This window comes from Medicago truncatula, chromosome 2 (genome assembly GCF_003473485.1).
Source record: "Medicago truncatula cultivar Jemalong A17 chromosome 2, MtrunA17r5.0-ANR, whole genome shotgun sequence".
Taxonomy (NCBI): Eukaryota; Viridiplantae; Streptophyta; class Magnoliopsida; order Fabales; family Fabaceae; genus Medicago; species Medicago truncatula.
Window position 1 is genome coordinate 39,154,089 of NC_053043.1, and position 25,832 is coordinate 39,179,920.

At 31.8% G+C, this 25,832-nt stretch overlaps 3 protein-coding genes across 3 annotated transcripts; all 3 read left to right on the top strand.

Annotated features, from left to right (window-relative positions):
• LOC25487319 (protein DETOXIFICATION 19) lies at positions 1-4,041 on the top strand. The gene is made up of 7 exons (XM_013609218.3): positions 1-352; positions 1,841-2,385; positions 2,591-2,677; positions 2,769-2,825; positions 2,938-3,176; positions 3,276-3,394; positions 3,779-4,041. Exons 1-7 carry the CDS (start codon positions 56-58, stop codon positions 3,908-3,910), a joined length of 1,476 nt encoding a protein of 491 aa, XP_013464672.1. The 5' UTR covers positions 1-55; the 3' UTR covers positions 3,911-4,041.
• Positions 4,042-13,348: 9,307 nt separating this feature from the next.
• Positions 13,349-18,493, top strand: LOC25487322 (protein DETOXIFICATION 18). Its single transcript, XM_013609221.3, has 7 exons — positions 13,349-13,789; positions 14,955-15,499; positions 16,373-16,459; positions 16,546-16,602; positions 16,909-17,147; positions 17,245-17,363; positions 18,019-18,493. Exons 1-7 carry the CDS (start codon positions 13,523-13,525, stop codon positions 18,148-18,150), a joined length of 1,446 nt encoding a protein of 481 aa, XP_013464675.1. The 5' UTR covers positions 13,349-13,522; the 3' UTR covers positions 18,151-18,493.
• A 3,077-nt stretch (positions 18,494-21,570) lies between these two features.
• Positions 21,571-25,829, top strand: LOC25487323 (protein DETOXIFICATION 18). Its single transcript, XM_013609222.3, has 7 exons — positions 21,571-21,992; positions 23,002-23,546; positions 24,220-24,306; positions 24,407-24,463; positions 24,742-24,980; positions 25,075-25,193; positions 25,342-25,829. Exons 1-7 carry the CDS (start codon positions 21,732-21,734, stop codon positions 25,504-25,506), a joined length of 1,473 nt encoding a protein of 490 aa, XP_013464676.2. The 5' UTR covers positions 21,571-21,731; the 3' UTR covers positions 25,507-25,829.
• Positions 25,830-25,832: the final 3 nt, after the last annotated feature.

Consider the following 25,832-nt stretch of genomic DNA (forward strand, 5'->3'; position numbering starts at 1 on the left):
TCATAACAGAACACATGAAGGAAGAGAAGATAAGTACTAGTATTTCACAATTCACATGGCAGCAAGTACTATTTTAGACGGCACAGAAACACCTCTATTACTGCCAACAACTCATGATAATGGAAAACAAAACACAAGACCAGAAATGGAGAATAAATGGTGGAACAAAATCTTGGACATAGAGGAAGCCAAAATTCAACTCATGTTTTCATTACCAATGATTTTTACAAACTTATTTTATTACTTGATTACATTGGTTTCTGTCATGCTTGTTGGTCATCTTGGTGAGCTTCAGTTAGCTGGTGCTACTCTTGCTAATTCTTGGTTTAGTGTCACTGGCGTAGCAGTTATGGTAATTAATTTACAGCTTTTGCATTATTATGTTTTGTTCATGCACAATGTTATTAAATAACTTCAACATGATATGTGATGTCTCTTTTTTTTTTTTTTAATAAATATTGAACTCTTTATCAAAATAAAATTCTTGAACCCTTGTATGTCTCCTTTTTTTTTTTTTTTAATAATTCTTGAACTCTTTATCTAATAAATATCAGTTATTCAATGACTTTAAAAATTAAATTTTTTTCTTATAATAAAGACGAAAGAAAGTATTTGCTCTAAAAAGGCTTAAGAGGTCAGTGATTTGTTTAGAGATTTGAATGATGTTAGAATATTACTTCCTCGAATCTTTATTATACGAAAAAATTTACTTTTTAAATTCATTGAATAACTTATGTGTTTAATCTATATCATAAACTACATACATTAGTTATTCAATGACTTTAAATAATGATTTTTTGCTTATAGTAAAGATCAAATAAAGTATAGCGTTATCATGCCCGCCCGGCTCCACTTAGTGGAATAAAAGGCTTGACTTTTTTTTTTTGATCAAAAAAGACTTGACTTATTCATTTTGTAGTTGTAGTATTTACTGTACTATAGTATTTACTATATAATGGTTGATGTTTCACCTATTTAGCACCATATTAAGTGTGAGTTTGGTTGTATGGTGGAGAAAGTTGATTTTGATAGAATTGCTTATGTCGAATTTATTTTTGTCAAAAGTAATTATGATTAAAAGTGATTTGTGTTTGGATACATTTATGTAAAAGTGAGGTGAACCGTAAATTTTTCTGTGAAAATCATTTCTAAAATCAAAAGCTACAAATCCTAATCAATTCTACTCGTCAGCAATCAAACATGTGAGAATCAATTCTACACCTCCAAAATCAATTTTGGTCCCTCTAGAAGCGAAACCAAACATAAACTAAAAAGACACCTCATTATGGAATATAATATTTGAGTGTCTATAGAGAAGGGTGGCTATCGAATCATAATGATAAAATAAATCATAATAAATCATTCTTGTGGGTCCTATTTAAAAAATCATAATAAAATAAATAAATTGTGTTTCAATATAATGATATAGAATTATTTGTGGGATTTATTTAGGAATTTTTTTTTGAAGTGGTTGGAAAAAAATGTTGCTTATGTAAGAATTGGTCATTGTAATATGTGTAATTTTTATTTAAGTCATTTATTTCACTCAAATTGGAGGGACTTTTTTCTCCCATAAAATAAACTTCAACTACACAAGAGGTGCTAGCTCAGCAGTAAGAGTTTAACCTTGTAAATTCAAGATACGAACTTTAAATTTTCTTGAAGACAGCTGTAAAATTATTGTTAATGTCACTTTAATCAAACTTATAATTGATATAACCAATGGAATCTGAATATCTAAAAATGAAGGATTAACATTAAATATTCTACATGTTACAAGACATAAATGTTGTCACAAGATTAAACTCAGTTCCTTGCCTTACTCTTTTCTTTGTCTTAGGTTGGTTTAAGTGGTGCACTAGAAACACTCTGTGGACAAGGATTTGGTGCAAAGGAATATCACATGTTGGGAATTTATCTACAAGGCTCTTGCATTATATCTTTCATTTTTTCAATATTTATATCCATTATTTGGTTCTATACAGAACACATTCTAGTTTTACTTCATCAATCTCAAGACATTGCTAGAACAGCAGCACTCTATATGAAGTTTCTTATACCAGGATTATTTGCATATAGCATCTTGCAAAACTTGTTGAGGTTTCTACAAACACAATCTGTAGTAATGCCACTGGTTATCCTTTCAGCTATCCCAACACTGATTCATGTTGGAATTGCATATGGATTTGTTCAATGGACAGGTTTGAGTTTCATAGGTGGACCAGTTGCAACTTCTATTTCACTATGGATATCTATGATATTGGTAGGTTCTTATGTCTTGTATGCAAAGAAGTTTGAGAATACATGGAGAGGATTTTCAAAGGAATCATTTCAGTACTTGTTTACAAACATTAAACTAGCTCTTCCCTCTGCAGCAATGGTATGGTATGTCCCTTTTGATGATTGATCTTAGAAAACATAGTTTGCAAAATTATTAGGCCCGGTTTACTTTGAGCAACATTTTCAAACCAGTTGAGTTACCCAATCCCCCGGTCACTTGGCTTCTAGTTTGAACACTATTAGACTTTTGTTATTTAATGAAAGATGCTTATATTATGAATCTTACTATTTTTATTTTATATTATGCAAGTTTGGAGTATTGGGCTTTTGAAGTTTTGGTTTTCTTAGCTGGATTAATGCCTAACTCACAAATAACAATTTCATTGATTGCAATATGGTATGGTTCTCATAGCTTTATATTTCTGCTACTAAATAAAGAGAAGAAGATTCATATGATTCACTATTGCTAATCTTAAAAATAATTGCAGTGAAAACACAGAATTCATTGCTTACATGATCACTTATGGTCTTAGTGCAGCTGCAAGGTTAGTTGGTCTAAGTTAACATAATTATTTCCTTCATGACATAAGCATTATGCACTTTAATCTATGTTCTTGTAAATTTATTGAAAATTTTGAAACTTGAACTTTTTTATAGCACAAGGATTTCCAATGAATTGGGGGCAGGCCATCCTGAAAAAGCTAAACATGCAATGAGAGTCACTCTAAAGCTATCTGTCCTCCTTGGATTTTGTTTTGTTTTGATGCTTTTGTTTGGTCATGATATATGGATTCAAATGTTTAGTGATAGTCCTATTATCAAAGAGGAGTTTGCTTCAATAACACCTTTGCTTGCTATTTCCATACTACTAGATTCTGTCCAAGGTGTCTTATCAGGTTTGAATTCCTCATCTCTTTTTAACTTAAGCTTTGTCTCAGCAACATTGTCATTAACAAAAAAAATCTTATGGGTAAAATATGTCTTGAATAATGCAGGGGTAGTTAGAGGATGTGGTTGGCAGAACTTAGTTGTTTATGTCAACCTTGCCACTTTTTATCTCATTGGTTTACCAATTTCATATCTCCTTGGATTTAAGACCAATTTGCACTATAAGGTATAATTCTCATTATTCTCATATAAGTGTCACATTTATATGTAATACTTTATCTCTTTTAAAATAAACGTCATTTTAATAAAAAAAAAAATGAAAATAGAGTTTTTAATAAAATGACAAGTGTAATAGTAAGCATATATACACACATAAATTGTTCAATGAATCTGAAAAGAGAATTTTTTTTATTGATTAGATACATTAGTTGTTCAATGAACTTAAAAAAAGAATTTTTGCTTATAATAGTGACAAGAGGATGTAAATACTATTTTATCATAAAAAATAATTCAATTAAGGATGCTTGTGTTGATATCAAGAAGAATGATTTTAATTTTGCATTATTTTGTTTAATCATTGTGTTTCTTTTTAATGTGGTTTATGATATAGGGTTTATGGATTGGTCTGATTTGTGGGCTGGTGTGTCAAATTGGGACACTCTTACTTTTGACAAGGCATGCCAAATGGACTAAACTTAATCTCTCAGGGGACAAAGATAAAGACCAACCTATTGTTGTTTAACAACTGACTGTAGGACTGAATATGTATGATGTGTTTGGAACCAAGTGACAGATCATATAAATGCGTGGACGCAAATATAGGATGAAAATATGATAGCAACTTGTAATAAACATGAATTTTGTATCTGAAAATGTTTCTTTCTCTTTTTATATGAAAACACCATTGAGAACACTTTTTATTTTTTATTTTTTTTAAAACAAAAATATAATAAATAAAAATAAAGAGATACAAAGACTGGGGACATATAACCTGATCTAGATACAACCCAAATGAGAATAATACAATACAATATAAACTAGTTAGCCCTACCCTAATTAATCTTAATAGAAAGAACCCTCATCACGAACGCAACCCAGCATGCCCGCGTACGAGCACGAAATCAGATTACAAAAAAAAAATGTGAAGAGTGGACAACAATAGAATCAAAAAAGGTTTTGAATTGGCGAATGGATCGACCGCCAACACGGTATCCAAATCCACGTACCAGTGATCCCCTGAACAAAGCAGCAGGTATAATAGCCCTTTCAAACTTAACAGTCCGATAACAATCACAATGACTGAGATCGATTAGAGGACAGTACCAGAAAAGGTAAACCATTGAGAACACATATTGTTGCAAAACAGAAATATATATCAGGAATTTATTCTTGTCATCTCAATGTATATTTCTAGACAAGTGTATACATAGATTAACATTTTAACATTAGTTTAACATTTTAACTAGTTATTTATTTCTTCCCTTAAAAAAGGCTAGTTAAATCTTAACTTGTTAACTAGTGCTTCAGGGGCACTGGTTAAGAAACTAAAATGGAAAAGAAAAGATATGATTTGTATTGAAAAGAACAATATTTCAACTTAAAAAAAAATAGAATACACAATTTTCAAGATTTTTTTTTCCTTTTTTAACTCCTATCTGAGGGCACCGGTTAACATTTCTCAATCTTAATTCATTTGCAACGATTGAAAGAATTTCCAAAATTAAATTAGAAGATTTTACATAGTTTTGGCAACTTTTTGCATAAATCTGATGTAGGAGGGTTTCCTTAGTATTTACTATTTCATTGTTTCAGCCTAATTTTATTATTTGTTTGTTTTGTTTTCAATTTTTTATTTTTGGTCTATTAGGGGTTGTTATTTTCCTATTTAAGCTTAACAATTGTAGTCTAAGAGACAACTTATATTCATTCAATAATATTTTAGAGAGTTTTCTCAATTTCTAGTGGATTCCAGAACCCTATTTTCAAAAGTTTGTCGCTTGCAAACTTGTTCTTTTTCAATTTAGGTTTAGCGCTTGCTAGCCTAAGCTTCCGTACTACGTCAGTTGGTATCAGAGCAGGTTTCTCCTGTTCTTTTCCTAACGTGATCAGCCATGAGAGATCAACAGATGACGGGGGTAGAGTTTGTCGGCATAACCGCGAATCATAGTTGACGACAACAACAACAGAAACAACTGAACAGGGGAGGAGGACAATTTTCGATTATTGGGGTTCGTAATAACAACCATACTATTGTTACGTACCGAAAATCAGAACATATCCGTGGATCTGATTTGGAATACTATGAGCGTAGATATTACAACAAGTTGAATGTTGATTACTACAAGTTTAAAATCTCTGATTCGATATATCGTTATCCATTTTGTTGCAACAAAGATTACTCCTTGACCAACCTTTTGAGACATGCTTCCAGAATGGCAGGTAACTCGCGTAAGACGATTAAAGATATTGTTAAACATTTTATTTTGATAACGTACTCCCTCCGTTTTTTAATATAAGCAAAATTGATTTTTTAGGTTTATTTATTTAACGATGTATGTGGTCCATATTATAAACCACATACATCATTAAATGAATGAATCTAAAAAGTCAATTTTTCTATATATTTAAAGACGGAGGGAGTATATTCAAAGGTATCTTAATGTTTAAGTCGATCAAACATTTAGCATCATCAATAATGACACAAATAAACAATGCATCTGTAGTTGAAAATAATCGAATTATCAAGGATTCAGAGTTTTTCAGATACTAACTTATGTGAATCAACATCGGTGTCTCCTTCTTTGGTGTTTGAACTTCATTATAATAATGCTGAAAGAAGTCGCCACGTAGTGGATGACTCGGTTGATGCAGGGGACATGAAAAAGTCACCATTGTTGGATGCTTTGGTTCCATCCTCAGACTTGACAAACAAAATAGATGTTGGCAATATTGAAAGAAGTAATTATGAAAATCCAATATTTAATACAGTACCAGAGATGCAATCAATTCAGATGGCTAGTGACGGGGAAAATATTTCAAGAACGGAGCTTTTCTAGTTTTTGGTGTTGCTTGCTTGCCTCATCCCTCTGAAACACTCGAAAGAAAACCAAGCAAGCCAATGAGGTCTCATAAATTCGATATACATTATTCAATACCCAAATGTCTATCTGATGTTGCTTTTGCATCAAATGACTCAAGGATATTTGGTTCATATACGCATGGTACAATTAACGTTTGGATTAGAAAAGTAAAGAGTCTACCTTGCCTCGAACTAACATCTGCTTCATTTTGTACCATTAACAACATCCAATTAGATGCAGAAAATAAGATTATTTATGGTGCTAGGAGGCATGGGATCGTGTATGTGTGGGATATTCGCGGTGGAAGAGCATCTACTACATTCCTTCAAGGGCATAAAGGTAACTGCTGTATTTTCGAAAGCAAACCGTCTTTGCATTCCACTCAATGGGATTCAGGAGGGTGGTCTCTTGTTTATTAGAGGAGTCGACATGAATGAGAAGCTCTTTATTAGAATAAGAACCGGGGTCGAGTTCTTCAGAGGTGGAGGAGACTGATGTAGAAGGGTTTCCTTAGTATTTTATTATTTCAGCCTAATTTATTATTTGTTTGTTTTGTTTTCGGTTTATGATTTTTGGACCATTAGGGGTTTGTTATTTCCCTATTTTAAGCTTAACAATTGTTGTTTAAGAGACAACTTTTATTCATTCAATAATATTTTAGAGGATTTTCTCAATTTCTGGTAGATTTCATAACCCGATTTTCATAATTTTGTCGCTTACAAACTTATTCTTTTTCAATCTAGATTTAGCGCTTTCTAACGAATCCTGCATTTGATCCGTCCACATTTGAAAAGACAACCCATTTGCCACCCCATCATATTCTTTATAGCCAATATTTTCGAGAACTTCATGTATGGCAGTCAAGTCCTTTGTTGAACATGCACCGCTAAGTGGGGACAAAGAAACAGCAATAGTAGCACTATGTTGGATACTCATCAATGAGTGGGAAGGCACCCCTGTTTCTTTTTGAAGAGGAGCCAAAGCAACCACTAAAAGACTTTGTATTAGGCTGTTTTCTAGGTTCATACTGCAAACAACGAGATGCCAATCACACCAATTAGGTTCCACCGTCATCAGAAAATTGTCCTTCCAGACAAGAATCTGTGAGCATTTGATGATGTCAGTCGTGAATCAAATCAAGGGCATTAATCTTCTCCATATTACTACAGATTCATCGTTTATTTCAGTTATGTCATTATTGATGATGCTAAATGTTTCATCGACTTTAACATTAAGATGCTTTTGAATATACGTTATCAAAACACAATATTTAACAATATCCTTAATCGTCTTACACGAGGAGTAATCTTTGTTATAGCAAAACGGACAACGATATATCGAATCAGAGATTTTAAACTCGTAGTAATCATCCTTCAACTTGTTGTAATATTTACGCTCATAGTATTCCAAAATTAGATTCACGAGTATGTTCTGATTTTCGGTACGTAACAATAGTATGATTGTTATTACGAACCCTAATAACCAGAATTGGTCATCCTCCTCTGTTCGGGTTGTTTCTGTTGCTGATGTTGCTCTTGTTGTTGTTGGTGTTGTTGTAGAACATTCATCTATATAAGTAGTTCTTCAACATTCATCTAAGTAGAACAATTGATATATTTAGAAGCGCAAGAGACAAGGCGAGCAATACTTGAAATATTAAGCAATATTGAAATCAGGGCCGGCCCTAGGCCATAGGTCGGGGTGCGACGGCCTAGGGCCCTTGCCGATAGGGAGCCTAAAAAATTATGAAGGGTGTGTATATAAAAATATTTTGTTTATTTGGGATATATATATATATATATATATATATATATATATAACAAATTTCACGTAAAGGCCACAAACATTGATATGGTGAAGGGATGGACTAAAGTATGTTAATGTTTTTGGTCTTTTTGCGTGAATTGCTATTTGTACCCATGTATAGCACAAAGATTTCTATATACGTCTTTCCTATGTTTTTTTTTTTTGTTCTTAATAATGTACCAAAAAATTGTCATCGTAGAAATTAGGGATATTTTTTTGGGCCCTTTGTTCCTAATAATGTGCTTCACTAATATTAAAAATATTGGTGATATTTATTATCCAATAAATTATGATAATTTTCATAACAAAACAAATTATATTTTAGTTGAAAATATGGTTGCTCACTCTATAGCTAGAGCATCCCTATCTCACCCTAGCCCCTATATCTTTGATGATGTACCACATATTTGTATTCTTTAATTATTAATGAAATGGCTTAAGCTTGTCTTTGCTCAACAAAAAAAAAATAAAAATCATAACAATGACTAACAAATTTTATGATGTATTATGCAAGGCGTCCTTTTCTCATATTATGCCTAAAACCTCTAAAATTTTATGAACGGTCCTGATTAAAATCTGTTTGAGAGAAACAAACATGCTAAGTTAGAAATAAATTCACAAGTTATATTCATTTCATATACTTCCCACCCAAAGATTATACACTTTTACTAAGCTATAAATTGTATCATCCTCTCTGTGAGAGTAAATTATGTACTACACCAAACACTTATACCTTATTATTGTTGTAACTCCTAAAAGGGCCAAGTTGTTGATGGAGTTTCGAAAGACATAGAGACTTAGTTTAGTCAAATCATTGTAGTGAAAAATCTAAGGTATTATAGAATAAAAACAAGGATATACCTTAGTGATTGTAACCGATTCCAATTTTAATGGATTAAGTCTTCGACTATGTTGAGGCGAAATTTCTCTATAATGGGAGGACTAAAGTAACTATTGGAGTGAACAAGGATAAACATATTGATGATATTATTGTTATGGTGTGTTACTCAGATCTCAATAAAATGATTGTATGATCTCATCTAAACAAATAATTTGTTTGTGATCTACCAAATAACATGCCTCTAAGGTAATAGAATAACACACATCTCTTTTAAAAATTGGACATCCACCAAAATATCATAACGAAAAATGAGGTTCATACTGAAGAAGGTCATACCGAAATCTCCGAGTTTAGAGCATAGATCCTCTCCATTTCAGAAATGAACATCCTTATTACTATAGTTTTAGTGTATAAATATTTAATTAATGTCATTTTTTTGACAAAAATAAACGATATTCATTCATTCAATGTAGATGTCTAGCCTATATTAATACTTCATCCGTTTTAAAAGAGTGTTGTTTTACTAAAAAAAAATTGTTTTGAAATAATATCATTTTTAATTTTCAATGTAATAATTTTTTTCTTTTCAATTAATACTATATACACTACTTTCAATGTATTATTTTTTCTTTAATGAAAAACAAACCAATAGTTGATTATGATAATTTGGTAAAATAACATCTCTCTTTCTTTTAATTAAGACATTTTTTAATATGTGTGTAAAATTCTTAAACGACATTCATTTTAAAACGGATGGAGTAGAAAAATGTTCTCTCCCAACAAGTTTTGTTCACTCCCAACCAAACTTTTGAAAATGTTCCCACGTAAATCACTACAAGAAACATTACCTTTTGCCAGGGGCAAAACCCTTGTCAAAAGGTCAGAATCCCTGGGAAAAGGGACGTTTGTGAGGGAACTTCCCAGGGGCGGAAGCAATGGCAAAAGCGCTCGTCGCAAACATTTTGCCAAGGGTTACACCCCTGGGAGAAAAACGAGGGGCTCAACCCCTAGTATATGGCGTGGCTTTATTCCTGTCATAACCCTTGGCAAAATCCCTCACTTTTTGTTGCTGTGCAGTCTGCTCTCTTCCGACACACTGTCGCGCTTCACACTTCTGACTGACTGATGGAAGGTCAGATCAGGTCAGGGAAAAAACCAAGGACTTGCGAGGGGTTTAACCCCTGGCAAAATGTATATTATTTTTTAAAATAAAAATGTATTCTTTTTAAAACCGAATTTTTTATTAATTAATTAATAATTTTACAATAGTTTTAATTAATAAAATGAATTTAAATAAATTTAAATAAATTAAAAATTCGATTTTTTTTAAAAGTTGTTTTTCAAATACAATTAAATGGTTCAAAAATCATTTTAATTAATAAAATATATTTTAAAAAAATATAAAATTATTTTTAAAACACAATTAAATGCATATAAATAAAGCAATATCACACATACACTACTATAAAGCTTAGTGTTTGACCATTTTTTTTCTTTTACATTCTACTATAACTATAAATTAATATACGTATAATAAACAAATCTACCTAGAAATAAGATATTGAACATGTATATCTTCCAAACAAAATCATCATACATATTTATTACTAACCATCAAAACATATATATTTTCTACAAATAATTTCATTTAACAACATATTTCCAAAAAACAATAACATATACATATTATATGTAAATACATGCATTTAAAATTCGAAATCATAAATTAAAATAACAGAATTAATAATTTTTTTTTTCTCTAATTGCAGTATTTTTCACTACCATAAAAATAATTTATTACCTAAAATCCGTAATAGATTTGCAGGAAACAAAAAAAACAGATCTACCATGCAAATAATTATAACATCATATACATAAAAAAATAAACAATATCATATATTTAAAAACAATAACAAATTCAAAAAAAATATATACAACAATCAGCATGTATAACAACAACAATATTTTGAAGTAGAGAAACTAATAACTTGTTGAGACTTAACAAATAACAGATCTAGAGAACAAGCTGCTTAGCAAGGATCTACACAAGAGGTGGTATAACTTTGACACTGATACAAATGAAATTAAAAATATTAGTGGAGTAGTAACAAAAAATAGAAACATGAAAATATAAGTTAAAAGAGTATTAACAAATTTAAGAGGTTTAGTGCTGCTGGAGAAGAGTAGTTTATATAATATAATGAGTTGATTTTTTTTTCTAAGTGTTAACTGCATATGAGAGCACCGATGCATGCTTATATAGGGAGAGAGAAAAGCCAGGGGTACTACGACGGAATCCCCCCTCTCATTTTGCAATCATAGGTTAGGCATAGGTAGCTCAGAACGGTCATATTTCTCAGAGAAAAAGCCAGGGATTTCATGCAAAAAACCACGGCCTAAACCCCTCACACGTCAGCTTTATCAGCTTTTTGCAGGCACCGGTCAACTCATCTGCATTTTGCAGAGATTCATGTCAGTCCGACGGGCTGTCCGTCGCAGAAGCCCTGGGTTATGGCCTGCAATGGGCTGACAGTCTGCATTCTTGTCTCCCACTTTGAATTCAAAAGTGGCGCCAAAAAAAAACCAGGGATTGTCTACATAAAACGACGAGTTTGGCCCTGGTTTTCTTCATAGGGTCCTACGTCTTTTTCCCAGGGGTTGTCCTTGGCATTTTCCGTGGTATATTTACCAGGGGTTTTAAAACCCTGTCAAAATCCCTGGCAAAAGGTAATGTTTCTTGTAGTGAATTAACTCACGCAAGTGTTAAACTCAACTTAATTAAGTCACACTGAAATACAACCTACTAACTTATAACTTAAGTGACACTAAAAACTCACATTGAACCCCAATATGAGCTAACTCAAGCTGGTTTTCTTTCTCATTTTTCCCATGAAAATCTTGCTCATTTAATTATTTAATATGTTTAATATATTGCTGCTGATATGATTGTGCGATAGGTTTAATGCAAAGTAGAAGGTATCCAGCATGACCCATACCATGATGCTAGCAGTAGTACATACGTTTGTGGTTAGGACAGCAAGAGATACAATGGTCCCATACACTCATTTAAACCATTATAAACATCAGAGGAGCAAGATTTTCATGTGAAAAGTGACAAAGAAAACCAACGTGAGTTAACTCTAATTTACACTGGCCTTCAACGTGATTTAAGTCACGCAACGTGAATTAGCCTCAAAATGAAAAACTATTATAATTAATAGCTTTTTCAAATTATATTAGTAAACAAACAAAAATAGCTTTAGATTTTTTTTTTGAAGGATAATTTTTTTTTTTAAATCTCTAAAAAAATCTTTATATTCTTTTAACTCAAAATCTATTTTTTTTAAAGCTGAAACAAATGCACCCTTAATCTTTATGTACATATGATATAATTTTTTGGGTTAGGGTAACAAGTGTCCTAGGACACTTGTTAAGGATTCAAAAAAGGAAATGATTTATAAATCTTATGTAATAAAAGTTTCTTTTTAAAATATGAATACATTGAATATACAACTCTCAAAAAAAATAAAATTCTTTTAGCTTCTAAACGGGCATTTGTTAGCATTTCCTTAATTTTTTTACATATACATTCAATCAAATTACTTCGTTATGCATTTTTATAAGTTAGTTTCCGAAATGTTTAGACATATTTTCATTTAGTGTGATTTAGTGAGATGCATGTGTAGAAACATTTTACACTATCAATTTAAATTCTATTAAACATATGTTATTGTAATGAGTTTTAGGGATAATTTATCCCTAGAGCTCGTTTACATCTTTAACGCATTTCTTCTTCAACCATTTGCCCCATTTTTCTTCCATTAAAAAACTTGTAAAGTATTTGAGATTGCAAATTGCCTCAAATGCCTCCAAGTTGGACACTTTCATTACCTCATATTTCGTATTGAAATTGTATTCAAATCTTTCATTATCAAGATGTTTGGTTGATGTGTATATACGTGGCTGTACTCTTCCATTCTTTAAGTTGGAGTGAGATTGGAGGTCATTTAACAAATCCTTTTTCACCCATTCTTTTTCCTTCTATTTTTTGTCATGACAATCATTCGGTCCAATTTATTTTTGTCATGACTAAAAATTTTGTTTTTATTAAAAAAAACATTCCTTGATTTTTGTCGTAAGCTATAGCAAAACTTGTATTTTTCTGAGAAAAAAAAAATGATAGGTTGACACCCTGTTTTATGTACCACTCATATACACTTCTGTATGGCAAAGATATTTTAGTCATTTCATTTTACACCATCACTATTTTTTGGATGAGTTTCACTATTTTTGTCACACGTCACAATTGTATGTACATGTCAAGGTGTGTATGCATCTAAGATGATCTATCTATGAACGCTCTTTTAAAAAATAAGATATTGTCTCCAATTTGTACAACTCAATATACTATAAATAATAATGAATAATAAAGAATCATTACTTTTTACCAAAAATAAAAGAAAAAAGAATCATTACAAAACTCGTGATGTGTAACCGCCACCAAACATGTTGAATCACACAGTGACGTGTGTGCGTGCCTATATACACACACACAAATGAAGAGGAAGAGAAGCTAAGAGTAAGATTTTGTCAACAAATAAAAAATCCGAAGAGTAAGAAAGTTCACATGGCGGCAAGTATCATTTCAGATGGCACAGAAGCACCTTTATTAGCAGATGATCATGCACAAATAGAGAAATGGTGGAACAAAATCTTGGACATAGAGGAAGCCAAAATTCAACTCATGTTTTCATTACCAATGATTTTTACAAACTTATTTTATTACTTGATCACTTTGGTTTCTGTCATGCTTGTTGGTCATCTTGGTGAGCTTCAGTTAGCTGGTGCTACTCTTGCTAATTCTTGGTTTAGTGTCACTGGCGTAGCAGTTATGGTAATTAATTTACTATTTTTCATTATTATATTTTGTTCATTTCCATAGATGTTCATATGAAAAATTCTTCTTGTGTGTGTTCATTGATTAGACACGGTCAATCAAAAACATGAGGTACAATGTTATTTAATTATAACTTCTTGTGAAAGTTATGTCTCTTTCTTTATTATTTTAAAAAATGTAGAACTCTTGATCAAAATAAAAATTCTTGAACCCTTATTGATTAATTTATATCCAATGAATATACATTCTTATGTATGAATAACTAGTCAAATGTAAATTTATATGTATGTTTGTATATATGACAGAAAATCAGAAATTTCTTTTTTTTATTTATATGTATTCAAGTCAATGGTTTGTTTAGAAATCTGATTGATGCTAGAATATTAGTATACGAGGTTTGACTTTATTACTTTTGATTGCTTGCAACAACTTCTCCTCTGAAAGCACCAACTGTGACAGAATAAATCAATTAAAGTAAATTTGGAAACGCACCAATTTAGATAAAATTTTAAAAAGTACTTTTTTGTTCATAGTTTTATAAATTAGATGAAGGAAAAGAAATATTAAAAAGGGGTATAAGGTTGGCAAGGGATAAGGTGATGGAGGGTTCTATCTCTATTCTTAACAATTTTTTTATTGACAAATGTTAGTTTCTAGGCATAGGACCCGGGACCTCCTCCTTCAACGTCCCTTAGCTCATCAACCTAGCTCCCTACTCGGAACAATATACTCTGAACATAATGCTAAAATGTCAACCATCGTTTCTAAATTCTATATTCAGAACTGGATTTTGGCTTCATTTACCATGTGCTTAGATCAATGTGAGTGCATGTTTAACATCATAATCACGGTCTCAAAGCTTGTTCAACTGAATACAACCTGATTGAATTGCCTTACTACAGTATATCCACTAACATAAGCACATGTCTGACTGTTTGAGAGAGTTTATGGAAAGCTTATCAAATGTTCATATATTGTTTTCAACTTATTATTAATATAAGCTCTTCAAGATAGCTTATGAACACAGTTTAACTTTGCTTTATCTTTTGTTATAGAAATAGTGATGATAAATGTTATGCTATAAACGCTTGTTTATCCAAACACACCTAAATGTTGTCACAAGATTAAACTCTATGCTCTTTGCTTTGTTCTTCTGTCTTAGGTTGGTTTAAGTGGTGCATTAGAAACACTCTGCGGACAAGGATTTGGCGCAAAAGAATATCACATGTTGGGAATTTATCTACAAGGCTCTTGCATTATATCTTTCATTTTTTCAATATTTATATCCATTATTTGGTTCTATACAGAACACATTCTAGTGTTACTTCATCAATCTCAAGACATTGCTAGAACAGCTGCACTCTATATGAAGTTTCTTATACCAGGATTATTTGCATATAGCATCTTGCAAAACTTGTTGAGGTTTCTACAAACACAATCTGTAGTAATGCCACTGGTTATCCTTTCAGCTATCCCAACACTGATTCATGTTGGAATTGCATATGGATTTGTTCAATGGACAGGTCTGAATTTCATAGGTGGACCGGTTGCCACTTCTATTTCACTCTGGATATCGATGATAATGTTAGGATTTTATGTAATGTATGCAAAGAAGTTTAAGAATACATGGAGAGGATTCTCCATGCAATCATTTGATTACCTGTTTGCAAACATGAAACTAGCTTTGCCTTCTGCTGCAATGGTATGGTATGAGCTTCTATACGCCTCTCACTTTATTTAACCTTTTGGTGATTGATCTTACAAAACCTAGTTTTCTAAAGGCTTATTGATGTGTTTAGCCCTTGCAATTAGGCGGCATTTAAAAATTCGTCCCTGTAATTGCTAATCCTGGCATTTTAACCCTGCAATTGTTAATCGTTTAAAATTTGGTCCTTGGACCAAATTAATCACTGCCACGTCACTAATTTGATGACGTGGCAATCACTGTCACACATGAAATTCCAATTTTGCCCTTAAGAAGAGGACAAAATATTGAAGAAAGAATTGGAAACCCAGGGGTAAATTTGGAATTTCATGTGGCGTGGCAGTGATTAAGTGGGGAGAGGGACGAAATTATAAATGATTAACAATTGCAGGGTTAAAATGCCAGGATTAGCAATTACAGGGACGAATTTTTAAATGCCGCCTAATTGCAAGGGCTAAACACATCAATAAGCCTTTTCTAAAATAGGTTTGAATATGTTTTTGTCCTCTACAAGTACATCATTTTTTTCTTTTATAGCCTTTAAGATTTTTGTTTGTTTTATTTTAATCTGTGTAAAATTTGTTTATGTTTGTTGTCCATGTAATATGTGTATAGTATTCATTTTGGTCCTCATGTAGACCATATTGGAGTGACTAAAATCAAAACCACTGGATATTACAAGGATCAGTTTCAACGTGAACAAATATTTTAGGGACTAAAACAAAACAACAAGGACCAAAATCAAAAATCGATATATTTGCGTAGACCAAAAACATATTAGCTTCTAGTTTGAACACTATCAGACTTTTGTTGCTGTTTAATGTAAGATCCTTAATATATTATGAATCTTACTATATTGTTTTATGTTATGCAAGTTTGGAGTATTGGGCTTTTGAAGTTTTAGTTTTCTTAGCTGGATTAATGCCTGACTCACAAATAACAACTTCATTGATTGCAATATGGTATGGTTCTCATAGCTTTATATTTCTGTTACTAAAATGAATAGAAGAAATATTCCCTAATGATATTCTTCAAAACAACCATGCAGTGCGAACACAGAATTCATTGCTTACATGATCACTTATGGTCTTAGTGCAGCTGCAAGGTTAGTCGGTCTACTTTAACACACTCTTTCGCGGCATTGTTGCATAAATCCTTTTCGACCTGGATTTCCTATAGTCTAAGAAATCGCGCTGTCAAGATATCTCAATCGTTAGATAAAGATCGATGACTCATATGAGACATTAAATTTTTATCCAACTGTCGAGATCCATGACAAAGTGATTGTATGTACAGACAGTCCAATTTCCTTCATAGGGGCAATTTTATTTGACTTGTCTTCTGACATAAGCGCTTTTTTAATCTACATACTTGTACATGTATTGAAAGATTGAAACTTGAACTTTTATAGCACAAGAGTTTCCAATGAATTGGGAGCAGGCCAACAAGAAAGAGCAAAACATGCAATGGGAGTCACTTTAAAGCTCTCTCTCCTCCTTGGTTTATGTTTTGTTTTGATGCTTGTATTTGGTCATGATATATGGATTCAGCTTTTTAGTGATAGTCCCATTATCAAAAAGGAGTTTGCTTCAGTGACACCCTTGCTTGCTATTTCCATACTACTTGATTCTGTCCAAGGTGTCTTATCAGGTTTAAATTCCTCATCTCTTTTAGGTTAAGCTTTCTCTACAAGATGATTATCATTAACAAAAACAACTTAGGGGTAACAATGTGTTAAATAATGCAGGGGTGGCTAGAGGATGTGGTTGGCAGCACTTAGCTGTTTATGTCAACCTTGCAACTTTTTATCTCATTGGTTTACCAATTTCATGTCTCCTTGGATTTAAGACCAATTTGCAGTATAAGGTAAAATTCTGTCTCGTTTCATATTAAGTGTCACATTTGTAATATTTGTTTGTCTCATTATTTATCATTTTAGAAAATCATTAAAGTATTTTTTTTTTTCCATTAGTATACCCCTACTTATTAAACCGAAACCCTAGATGTCCTCGTGAGCTTAGCTCAGTTGATATGGACAATGCATAATATATGCAAGGTCCGGAGTTCGAACTCCGGCCACCACCAAAAAACGGAAACGCTAGATTAAGCGAATGCGTAATCATGATAGGGTTCACGAATATGTGACAGGCTTCATCAAAAAAGAATATAAGTACAGCACCCCATGATTTCCGGTCAGACAAAAATTTAATTGGCCGCCAACCTGTTTTTTGCAACTGTATCATAATAAATTTCTTCTAGATTTATAGCATTGCACTTTACTATATTAATAAGGTTACTTTAGTAAATAAATCTTAATTTATCATAGAAATTATCATAGTTAATGGTTTTCTTAAGCAGTGTGCATAAACTTAAATAACAGATATAATGTAAGAGGGAGTAATGTAGTTATTATTTCACAGAATCAGTGTAATTATGTTTGTGTTGATATCAAGAAGAATCGTCTTGGTTTTTCATCCATTTGTTTCACCATTGTTTTTCTTTTGAATGTTTTATGATATAGGGTTTATGGATTGGTCTGATATGTGGATTGGTATGTCAAACTGGGGCACTCTTGCTTTTGACAAGGCATGTCAAATGGACTAAACTGAATCTCTCGGGCGACAAAGATAAAGGCCAACCAATTGTTGTTTAACAACTTAATGCCTGCCAATTAGGACTATATAAGTTTGTGTTTGGAACCACCGTGGCAGCTCATTTAGATGCACGGTGTGAGCGAAACAATATAACTTGGAGTTTCAGGCTCAGCGAGTGGCAAAGACTCTTCGAATGTGGAGTTTCTATCTAAAAATGTTTCTTGCTCTTTTACATTTAATGAAAATGAAAACACTAATTTTTTTAAGACGTCTTGGTGAGTTGCATACATAAATATTCATTATGTAACAAAGTTTTCTACAAGATGATTTCTATTCTGGAGTTTGACAGAAGTTCTTATTGTAGCAAGCATACTCTTTAAGGATTCTCCCCTGTCATACTAATTTATCATTTATCATTTATGACTTCCATTTATGATTCATTTTTTAAGTTTGGTTTGTTGATTTTATTCAAGTTTGTAAAAAGGCTATGAATTTTCATTTATCTAAACTCTCATATCAAGTTTTTTAATGGGAAGTTAATATAGTTGTCCATGATGAGCTTGTCAAGCCCGTCATATATAATTTTAAGGATCTTGTTAACACACTTTCAAGAATTCAAAATAAGACATTGTTTATTTAAAAAGTTAAATACTTTTTTTTTTTGGTCAAGTAGCCTAGTGGCTAGAGAAATTCACCTTAAAGATGAATAAGTAGGGTGTTCGGAGTTCGAACCCCGACCCCTACACACATTGTGCATTATCCCTTGCCAAATGAGCTAAGCTCATTCTCGAAAGTATTGAATATATCAAATTTTATATAAAAAAAATAAAAAATTACTGTTTAAATAGTTAAAGAATATATAAAAGCATTCATTAGCATATTATATCTTTTTTTGGTAAGGAGCATTTATTATATCTAGCATCACGTGAGAATTAAGTTTCTTCGCCAAAATTAGAGTTTCACCTCTCAAGGACAAACTAAGACCGTCATTGGAACAATATCACTCTCTTTGTAAAAATAATTGTGTAATATATATTCTTGAAACTTAAACTAAAATGACATACCAATGGATGATAAAAATGTACTATGTACCCTACTTTATGAAAATATGTTTACAACATATTACATTAAACTTCAACTCTTCTTAGATTAAATCCTAAAACAGAAAATATGAAAAAATTGTGTTTCTATACCAAATAAAATAATTAAAATTCACCGAAAGCAATTCAAATTAGAAGAAAGTATGAATTATGAAAGCAACAAAGAATATAAATTCTTATATGTAACCAACAAATACGTTGAGCGAGAGCAAAAAAATTTATCCAAAGGGAAAATAGGAAGATGATCGGGTGATACATTATACATATTAATCTTGATTTCATTTCCTAACCTTCCCTCCCCAAAAGCTTAAACTTCTTCAACAATATCTTTACCAAAGAATGCATTTTGTGATGCTTCAAAAATTATGTACCTACAAAAAAGAATATAGCCAAGAATTAGCAAAAAATAATCAAATTATAAATAGAATAAAATAAAAACCGAAAAGTATAGGCAAGATACCATAATAAAGAACATGGCACTATTTTTTTATTCCAATGTTTCTTTAAATATTTTAATGTTGGCAATCATTTTAAGTTCACTTTGTTTTGCATCGTATTTATAGAAGTGGGGGAGGGTATAAGATGAGAGAAAGAAAGAAATAAAAGAAAAACAATATAATCAAAGAGAGAGATAGGACGAGAGCAAATGCCAAGTTATGATTTTAAAATTTTAAATACATTGTTTTAAAGAGATTCTAATTCTAATGGAGCTACTAATATATTGAAATAATTGAAGCTAAAGGTAAAGCATAGAATATATAAGAGACTCTAATAGAGCTACTAATATATAGAAATAATTGAAGCTAAAGGTAAAGCATAGAATATAAATAGAGATAGTAAGAGGAAAAGTGGGTGGGGTAACTGGGGTTTAATGGAAAGTTATTATGTGATAATAACTTCTTTAATGTAAATATCTTGAATTTGAGAGAATCCGGGTTCGAGCTTCACTAGTGTCTTTGGAGAGAGGTAAATGTAAATATCTTTGTAAGTGCTCTTTGAGCCTGAAGGTCTTCTCTACCTTGGACTGGGGCACCATCCCCTCATCCTAAAATTTTGTAAAAAAAAACGTGAGAGTTATGTAGTTGAAAGGAAGAAGGAAAAAAAATCAAGGGAGTGTGGTAGATTTCCCATATTTAATTATTTAATTAATTGTTAATTAAATAAAGAAAAAAAAAACTAAATTATGTGTGTGTGAAAGTTATGCATTAGTGGGAGTATTTTACAATAGTTAGTGGGAGTCCTCTGCATCATTTACGCATTTTGTTTACACATAAATCAATGATTTGTTGTGTTATTAATTAAAGAATATAAAAACACGTGAGTTGTTATATTTATTAATTGAGGTGATCAAACATCGTATGTGGCAAAAAAATTTACATTACTGATATATATATATATATATATATATATATATATATATATATATATATATATATATATATATATATATATATATATATATATATATATATATATATAAATTAAACTGTCATGGTGAGTTTAACTTAATTGGTATGGATAATGTATAAAATATGTAAGGTTCGAGAATCGAATTCCGGCCACCACAAAAAAAAAAATATAATTGCTAAACTCGTGATAAAATTATGAGTTTAATGATGGTGGATTGACGGTCTAAAACAATTTTACATACAATGTGCAAAGTTGCATCAAATCACCATCATTAAACTCTAAAATTATGAAGCATCTCATTTTCAAAAATAAGACTTTTGTATTATTGAAAAAATAAATTAGATTTTGTATCCAGCCTGTACCCGAAGTCAGCATATTTTCTAAAGCCGTTAAAAAAAGAAAACATGTTTTATAGAACTAAAAAACATGGTACCAAAAAAAAAAAAGAACTAAAAAACAATCATTGCAATAAGCCAAATGAAATATCTATGAAACGTGTGGTAACCGAAACCACCGCCCAACATTAAATCCATAAATACAAGACACGATAACCAGATAATAACAAAATCTCGTAGATGAGTTGGTGGCTACCAAAAATAATTTATGCAGGGCTTGGGATTCGAACCCGGATTCTCCACAGATTATGTGTGTGAATTTAGTCACTAACCTATTTGACATGATAGTATATATTTTTGTTGGTTAGTGCTCTCGGCATTCTTTAAACACTTTAAATGATAAGTTTCTTATTAAAAATTGTGTATTTAATACATTATAAATTGTAACAATTGACTTTTTAAATGAATAATTACTGAATTTAAAATCCATAAAAGTCTTTAAAAGCACCCCTTTTCATTATTTCATAAATACCAAGTTTTTGTGTACTGATCTGATCTCCATAGAAAAACCTAAACGTGTTAAACATAAAAGTTGTGGGTCCTTTCCTTTGGATCGAAATTTTTCCATATATAGATTCAAATCCTAACCATTTGCTTAAGGGTTCACATTTTTTCTTTTTTTCAAAGAAGGGTCCACATATCTTATCATTTTTTTACGTGATCAATACGTTGTTATTTGGATACTAACTTAATCATTTAATTATCTGTAGAGAAGCTCAGAGTAAGATAGTTCACATGGCAGCAAGTGGCATTTCAGATGGCACAGCAACACAGAACACAGAACCTGAAATGGAGAAGAAATGGTGGAACAAAATCTTGGACATTAAGGAAGCCAAACATCAACTCATGTTTGCACTGCCAATAATTCTTACAACAATATTATATTACTCAATTACTTTGGTTTCTGTCATGCTTGTTGGTCATCTTGGTGAGCTTCAGTTAGCCGGTGCTACTCTTGCTAACTCGTGGTTTGGTGTCACTGCCGTCGGGGTTATGGTAATTTACTATTTTTAACATCCGGTCTCGGATATAAGCAATTTGTTCAAAGAAAGTTATCATGTATCTTAGGTTTCATCAACTTTCTTTTGATATTAAACTTTTGCTTATATTTAAAAGGGAAATATTAACTATTGCCCCAGGGCGCTGGTTAAGGACCATAAAAAGTAACTTTTTATGAAAGTTTGTATAATCAGTGCATTAGAAATTGAAAACTTTCACATTTTTAAAAAATAATTACTTAATTTAGCATTCTATTTAACACTCGTTAACAAAATCCTATTTAAAACCATAATAATGCTTATGTAAGAATTGATAAACATACTTATGTTGTTTTAAGTTCTTCGCTTTTATGTAGATTTATGGGTTAGGTATATGTCCTCCTATTTTTTTATGCATTTTTTTTTAATAATATATACGAGCACAAATAATTAGAGTCTAGTTGAGACATCTTCTATTCTTTTTAATATCATTGTGCTCTTAATTTTAAAAAAATAAAATGAATTGATGGTCGAATGAACAATTGTATATAAATTTGACATGCTTTATTTTGTTTGTTTAGTATTTGCACTATAAAAACTTAATATTGTATTATATCATTGTTTGATCTACGTAGATGATTGATTCCATCTCTTCAATCGTAATTTTTTGAATATTTAATATATAACTTTTAGTCCACTATAATATTAGTGTTTTCCAAACACATGTTTAGCATTTAAATATCCATAAGCTAGTAAGGGTATTTTAACGTTGAAAAATGTTAGCAACACACATTCTATCACACACTTTTCAACACACTTTCTTTGATCGGTTAAAATTCACATTAGACCCACCAAGTTTATATGGGACCCACATAATTTAGTGGGACCCAAGTGATTTTTAACCAATCAAAAAGAGTGTGTTGAAAATTATGTGACGCTAGCATTTTTTTTAAATGTTTAGTATTTACCCGTTTAGCTCATTTGTCTTTTGAAACATGTATAAGACTAAGGTCATGTTGTTTGCCTAGGTTGGTTTAAGTGGTGCACTGGACACACTCTGCGGACAAGCATTTGGTGCAAAAGAATATCACATGTTAGGAATTTATCTACAAAGCTCTTGCATTATATCTTTTATTTTTTCCATCATTATATCAATTATTTGGTTCTATACAGAACCCATTCTAGTGTTACTTCATCAATCACAAGACATTGCTAGAACAGCTGCACTCTATATGAAGTTTCTTATACCAGGATTATTTGCATATAGCATCTTGAGAAACATGTTGAGGTTTCTACTAACACAATCTGTAGTGATGCCACTGGTTGTCTTTTCAGCTATCCCAGCAATTGTTCATGTTGGTATTGCATATGGATTTGTTCATTGGTCAGGTCTTAATTTCAAAGGTGGACCAGTTGCAACTTCTATTTCACTATGGATATCTATGATATTAGTAGGTTTTTATATCTTGTATGCAAAGAAGTTTAAGAATACATGGAGGGGATTTTCAATGCAATCATTTCAGTACTTGTTTACAAACTTGAAACTAGCTCTTCCCTCTGCAGCAATGCTATGGTATGAGTTTCTAAAAGCCTTTCACTTTTTTTGTCCCTTTTGATGGTTGATCTTAGAAAGCATATTTTGCCTAAAGCATATTTCTGCCTTAATTGTGTTTCACACTAGCTGCCTAATTGTGACGTCCGGACTGCATTCATTGCAGCGTCCATTGCGTTCATTGTTAGGATGTAAAGGGGTGGATTTAGTTCCACATTTCTTAGAGATATGGCCTAAGTAGAGCTTATAAAGTTTGGATAGTTTTCATCTTACAAGTCAGTTTTGTAAGATTAAGGTCTAATCCTAATTTTAAGATGGTATCAGAATCTATCATAGATTTGTTGTTGGGCTTCTTCTATCGTACATGCTTCATGTCTGAGCATGAGAGGTGTGTTGGAAGTTCCGCCTGAATTAACGTTAATCCATAGATGTCTAATTGCGGCATTTGGGTTGTCTCCATTGCATCCTTCAGCACCTTCATTATGTTGGGTGTGAGGAGGTGAATTTAGATCCACATTGTCTAGTAGAGATAAGAGTTAAGGAGTGCGCATAAAGTTTGGACAATCCTCGTCTTACATGTCAGATTCGTAGAATTGAATTAAGTTCAACTCAAGTTTAAAGAACTACCATACATATGTTTAATTTAAGATAAGATCCTTATATTTATGAATCTTACTATTTTATATTTTGCAAGTTTGGAGTCTTTGGCCTTTGAAGTTTTGGTTTTCTTAGCTGGATTAATGCCAGACTCACAAATAACAACTTCATTGATTGCAATATGGTATGATCCTTATATCTTTATATTTCTGTCACTGAAATGTAGATAATAAATATTCATATGATTCACTATTGTAATTCTTCAAAAACTAAAAATTGTGCAGTGCAAACACAGAACTCACCGCTTACCTGATCATTTATGGTCTTAGTGCAGCCGCAAGGTTAGTTGGTCTACGTTAACATACTCTCTTTTGCCGACATTTTTGTATATTCCCTTCTAGACCTAAATTTCCTATAGTCTAGGAAAGCACATAGTCAAGAGATCTTGATCGTTAAATGAAGATCGATGACTCATATATTAACTTTACCAAATCAACTTTAAAATATGAGACATCCACTTCTCATCCAACGATCGAGATCCCTGACAACGTTATTGTGTGACTGCAAGCAATCAAATTTCCTTCATATAGGCATTTTATTGAAACTTGAACTTTTATAGCACAAGGGTTTCCAATGAACTTGGGGCAGGCCAACCAGAAAGAGCCAAACATGCAATGAGAGTCAGTCTAAAGCTCTCTATCCTCCTTGGATTCTGTTTTGCGTTGATGATTGTATTTGGTCATGGTATATGGATTCGGCTGTTTAGCAGTAGTCCTACTATCAAACATGAGTTTGCTTCAATAGCACCCTTCCTTGCTATTTCCATACTACTTGATTCTGTCCAAGGTGTCTTATCAGGTTTGAATTTATCATCTCATTTAACTTAAGGTTTCTCACCAACATGATCATTAACAAAAAAAATCTTAGGGGGTAAATGTCTTAAATACTGCAGGGGTGGTTAGAGCATGCGGTTGGCAGCATGTTGCTGTTTACGTCAACCTTGCAACTTTTTATTTCATTGGTTTACCAATTTCATGTATCCTTGGATTTAAGACCAATTTGCAATATAAGGTAAAAAAATTATTTCACAAAATCACAATTTAAATATGTTGTCATTTTACAAATAAAATGTTAATGGTCAATTTATTAGCAGTAGGAACTTAATACTCTTTATTTTGTATTCTTTTTTTAATCATTGTGCTTTTTAATTATGATATAGGGTTTATGGCTTGGTCTGATTTGTGGGCTGGCATGTCAAACTGGGACACTCTTACTTTTGACAAGATATGCGAAATGGACTAAACTGAATCTCTCAGGAGACAAAGATAAAGATCAACCTGTTGTTGTTTTGACGACTGAATGCATGCCAATTAGGACTGAATAAGCTTGTGTTTGGAACCACAGTGACAGCTCCTTTGATGCACGGCGTGAGCGAAACTATAACTTGGAGCTTTAGACTCAACGTGTGGAGAAAACTCTTTGTATGTGGAAGCTAACACAGGCTAAAAAATGGTTACATGTTGTAATTAACATGATTTTCCTATCTAAAAACGTTTCTTGTTCCTATTCATTTAGAGAAAATGGAAACACTGTTTTCTAAGGGGTGTTGGTGAGTTGTGTACATTAATATTGACATACCGACATACATGATGTAACAAAATGCTAGAATTTCAAGAATTTCAAAAGGGGTGCATAATTCTTAACATATAT